The 5,390-nt window shown below is 37.4% G+C and overlaps 1 protein-coding gene across 1 annotated transcript; it reads left to right on the forward strand.

Annotated features, from left to right (window-relative positions):
- The first annotated feature begins 2,112 nt into the window (after positions 1-2,112).
- On the forward strand, positions 2,113-2,938 carry LOC131687902 (uncharacterized). The gene is made up of 2 exons (XM_058971996.1): positions 2,113-2,213; positions 2,369-2,938. The coding sequence occupies exons 1-2, from the start codon at positions 2,124-2,126 to the stop codon at positions 2,936-2,938; spliced, it is 660 nt and encodes a 219-aa protein (XP_058827979.1). The 5' UTR covers positions 2,113-2,123.
- Positions 2,939-5,390: the final 2,452 nt, after the last annotated feature.

Here is a 5,390-nt window from a genome sequence, read left to right on the forward strand (position 1 = left end):
AAGTCCATCTTTAAACTGTTATTCTTTGCCTTTCACTGATTCACTGATAGGCCAACTGCTTGTTAACGTTAACGAAGATTTGCGAAAATTAATACAAATTTCGCTCATCTCTCAAGGTCGTCCTAGCGTCCCTATTGGAGTCGGTCGTTTCCCTCGTGCCCCTCCCTGGAGCCGCCACTGTCCCCTATTGAACAGTCATAGAAAACCAGGTGCGCGGTCATAGGTGTGTTCCTGAAGCAGTACACACACTGATAGGAACACTAATGACAGAGATTGTCGATTGCAGTGGTTCGGTTGTATGCCGATAAATAACCTGTTATAGTACCATAGACAATCTTAATGAATGAACTAAATATTTTCTAGTTAAACTGATTCATATCTGGTAACAGTTATCAGAATAAAATTGGATTGTTCCGTGTAATAGTATTTATTATCGTTCATATTCGCATCTGTTCATCCTGAGCTGAGAATCGGTCAAGTAGAAGCTTCTTGTTGTTAACCATCATTGAGACGAATCCTTTTCCTATATAAATTGGAAACTCGTAAGTTGCTTTGTATGTTCCTAACAAGATGTCAGCCGGTCGTTGTTCCCTGAATATGCTAATTATATTTTACTAGAATGAATAAGGTTTTGTTGTAAATGTTTTAATACCCATTTCCTCGGAACCAATTTGTGCATTAAGGGTACACCATGTAATCTAAAATGAAGTTGGATTTAGTTATGTCTTCTTTTACTCGATTAACATAAATAATTTGAAAATGCGACCTTTTAGTTGCAAGCTAAGATTTCGAGACGATTATTCATCTCGATTATTTTAGTCGATTAATCGAGGCAGCTAATCAAGCTCTCGAGAATTACTCGATTAACGGATAAGCGATTATTTACCAAAATCAGACATTACTATGTGGATTTTTGTGCTTCGAATTCATCTCGTCAGTAACTAGCACCAACTTGGGACCAAGTAAGATAATGTAGTGCTTATTTGGGATATCGCCAGGAGCAGCGCCAAAACGTTCACTAACGCACGTACACAATAGAACTTCAACATTCCGAAACCCCTGCACATGGGAGGACAACAGGTACCGTTCCGCTGGAAGCTGCAGACCACGAAGCGCTCATATCAACTCATTTTTTTCTCGAACGGGATCAAGCCGCCACCTTTGATCAAAGGGAGCATTCTTTGGGACAGCTGGAAGCTCGCCCAACATATTACAGACGAACTCTGGTAAAGATGGGTCCTCAAATATCTCTCAACGTTGACCAGGTTTACGAAAGTGTTCGATGCAGTCATGCCACTGGATCTAGTTGTTATAGGTAGTGGAACATGCGAGGAACTGATGGGAACGAGGACGCATCCTGAAAATTTGAGATTTGGCTTTTAAGCCCTAATCAGATGCTTCAAGATATCATTTTTATAACAACAAACAACCGCGAAAATGCTGTCTAGATCAACGCTGACTGCTGTTGCGTAAAGCTTCGCTTCAAATCATTGTCGATCTGTTACTCATGCGGTGAACCGTGTACATCGTGGAGACTGACTTCAGTGGTATATGGAATATCCCAAACCACTCTATCTTGAGTTTATTTTTGTAGAAACCATATACTTACCTTACCTAAATCGATCATCACTAAAATTTAAACTGAAATGTGTTAAATTGTCCTTCGACTTGAAAGCAGAAAGCTGTAAAGAGAAGAAATGCGCTAAAAATGTATGTAATTATTAGAATAATTACCTTTGTATTACGAATAATGAAGTATAATAAATTGCAGCCTCTTAGATATGCAGTTTGCAACTAAAATAACGGTGTTTGTTCCGACTTCTGGAACACTGGTATTGTATACTTTTATCGTTTTTGATAGAAGCGAAACTGAGTCAGTGTCTAACCCCAAGTACTGCCAAATTTATGAACTGTCAGCGGTTGACTCATGCTGATTTCGTTTTTAGATTCCAGTCGCTCCAAGTTCGTCCTGATTTTACACTATCAACATAAAAATGATAGTTCGGAGCGAACCTAGGGCGACTGTGATCTAAAACCGAAATCAGCATCAGGTTCGGGGTCAAGCAAAGACGCCATATGTAAACGTAGTCTCAGTAATCGTTGACTATTTCATAATTACTGACATGCCAAACTTTCGCGAGCCAATCCTTCCCACGGAGGAAGATTTTCAAAAGGAAAAGCAGGCCTTACTTGGCATGAAGTTTATGGAAGCCGTAAGTTGATACTATGCCGTTTAGTTTGTTTTACTTGAAATGCTAAAACAAATATTTTATTTCTTGTGGTACCTTTGGTTGGTTGGATTCATGGTGACGGTTTTGGATGTACTGTTTGCTCTACTGGATGTGGCCAACAACTTTTTGTCGCGAAGATTTGGTGCATAACTTGTTCCGGCGTTCACGGCTTTGGCATAATGGACGAGTCCGAGCCCTTCCCCCATGAAATGCTGTTCTGTGGTACGTACGTGGCGTACTCCTTAATTTCTGTTTTCTGGTTCCTGTTCCTTTGCTACGGCTGCTGTACGATCAATTATATTTCCGAGGCAGTGGTCTCGTTGATTGGATTCGTGATGTTCGCTGTGTGCGGGTTTATTGCAATGTACCACGTCGAGACGGATATTCACATGCAGTATTTCAGTGATAAGGAGGAATGGTATCACAAGTTCTTCGTCTGCAGCCGACTGGAGAGTATTTTCTCTATGCAGGCTTCGGGACTGTTTCTAATGCACGGAATGTTTATGTTAGATGTTTTGGGTGTCCTGGATAAAATCTATAGTGGGGCTGAATCGTTGGCAAGTGGAATCGCAATCGACTACAGAGATGCAGAAGCTTACCAACGGTTACGATTGAGTCCATTCTGGGTGCCATCATCTCGATGGATCGCTTCAATGTGCCGCGAGTGTTTCCGAAGATCTGATGAACCGCAAAATGTTGCTATTTGACACAAAATAATAAAATAGTTGTAACCTATTTCTGTGTTCTGTCTTGTGATTTTTAAATTAGATTGTTTCGTTTGGTAAGGCTAAAGTGTAAGCGTGTTTGCGGAAAGATGCTTTTCATTTAGTTTCACACAAATATTTCAGCAGTTGGTTTCTTGCTCGAACTATAAGTTTTAGTTTGATAATGATGTTGGTGCGATACCCCTTCAAAGGTCTCAGTTAAGCGATTTATCTATATATTAAGATTTGGTTAATTAAAAACCAGCAAAAAAACAAAAATAGTCTCGGTAATCCTGCTAATAGACATTCCTTCAAAAAAGTAACCACATAAATAAACGAACAATGAGCAAAAAACCAATCAGTATTAAGAAGTTTTCCATCACTGAACGAATCTTTATGAGATAGAGGAATGTGTGTCTTCTATTTCCGACAATAATCATCAAAACACCGGCAATATTGAGAGGTAACGAAGCATTACCGTTTAACACATGAGCACACCGGACTAGGGCCAAGGGCTCCTGCATTTCAGGAGCCCTGCAATGAGGATGGATATACATTCTTAAAATTTTAGACTGGGGCTTGCATTGCGTAGTTGGTGAATCGATTGCCTTGTACGCAGATCGCCTGGGTTTGATTTCAAACCCCACAAATAGAGATAAAGATTTTGGTCCTTAAGATCAAAACTTCTATAATCTAAATAAAAAAACTTTGAGCTGTATTCGGAAAAGTTATGCGCACTAAATTATTTGAAACTCTTCACGGTTCAATAATATTTAACTTGTCGGCAGTTTGTAGTGCAATGTTAATATTCTGACCTAAAAAATATCACGTAATTTTACGTTTTCAGAATCTGACACATATGAGTATCAAAATAACATAGTTTCAGGTTTGCTTTTGATTAAACACCATGTTGAATATCATAAACAACACAATTTCATTTCATAATGACGTTTTTTTAAGTGTTTGTATTTTGTTGTTGTTTTAAATAACCACATGCATTATATTGAAGCATCATTTTAACACCGATAATGTTCATTCGATCTATAACTTCATTCTTGGAACAACGCTGCCATAATGCAACATCACAAACACACAGGCGATCACATTGGTCGATTTTTGCGAACTAAGCACCAATGAAAATGTCGCGAGACACAGATTGTTTTGATTTTATCCGATCCGAAAAGTAATAATTTTGTATAATTTCGAAACCATTGCACAGAGGAGTATATGATCCAAAAAGCTGGCCAAAAGCGAAAACTTCAAACTCGTGCAATAGCTTCTAATCCAACATGACTGGTTTCCTGGATAGCTACTACACGATTTGGAAACCTTGCTTGAGTTATTTATTTCATTTACAACCAGCATGAGCCGTCAGAGTTAGAATAAAATTTCCCAAATATTTTGGTACCATAAAGTGAAATTTATTTATGTTCTCACCATTTCTTACCTTAAATTTCAATATCATTCGATAAATCAGTGTCTGAGTAAGTGAATCAAGAGTAAAATTGCTGCCACTTTCTACCTTTTCGTGTTTAATAGACATTTTTCAAAACGATGTATTATTCAGTTTTCTACCATCTATTTGCGCGATTTTAAAATTGATTACTTTTTCAATATTTTTAAACAAAAACGGTTTATTCCAAATATTGTAAAAGATACAATTTTTCGAACAAATAGACGGAACACGAATCACGCGCAGCAAAACGGTCTCCTTTGCTCGAAACGACGCTTTCGAATCACTCGGGCACTGCCACAGAAAGTTGGAATAGCACTTTAGGATGCAAAAAATAGGTGCAAAATGATAATACTTCCGATCGGAAAAACACAATCAATCTGTGTCTTACGACAATTTTATTGGTGGTTAGTTCGTAAAACTCAGTCAATTAGGTCGCCCGTAGCAAATTTTAAGAATAATAGGACCAAAAACTGAAAATGTCCATATCACGGTTATATTTTTTTTTTAATGCCCAACTGAATTTGATTTTGCAATGCTAAATACTATCGAAAAATTGTATTTTTTGTTTATTTGTTTATTTATTGGAGCAGGGAAAAGCCCATTTGAGCTGAACATACATTAGCTCTTTCTCAAATGGATATCAAACCTCCTCGTCTTTGCTTACCAACAGATATAACATAATCCAAATGATACATACGCACAAAAAAATAATGAAATTTAAACGACATGTAAATCAATACGAATGTAAACATACAAAGATTGAATCAAAACTTTGATTGAAAATTACGTTAAAATCACTGCACTCAATTGGAGCATCAAAAAGCATACAATTTTACAGTTTCATTCGTGTAATATTACATGTCATTCATTTTACAGCAATGAGCGAGTAAAAAATACATTGAAGTGCATTGGTTTTCCGATTGAAGGAACTGTAATTTTCAATCCACGTGTAGAATTATAATTAAATTCGTTGAAGAAAGCACGACAAGTCGTGTGGAT

This window comes from Topomyia yanbarensis, chromosome 3 (genome assembly GCF_030247195.1).
Source record: "Topomyia yanbarensis strain Yona2022 chromosome 3, ASM3024719v1, whole genome shotgun sequence".
NCBI classification, from domain to species: Eukaryota; Metazoa; Arthropoda; class Insecta; order Diptera; family Culicidae; genus Topomyia; species Topomyia yanbarensis.

What these genes read in the sequence shown, in the direction of transcription:
- LOC131687902 (XM_058971996.1), top strand. Translation starts at nt 2,124, where the DNA reads ATGCCAAACTTTCGCGAGCCAATCCTTCCCACGGAGGAAGATTTTCAA. An exon ending in GCATGAAGTTTATGGAAGCC is followed by an intron (nt 2,214 to 2,368) that starts GTAAGTTGATAC and finishes TTTGTCGCGAAG; the next exon opens with ATTTGGTGCATAACTTGTTC.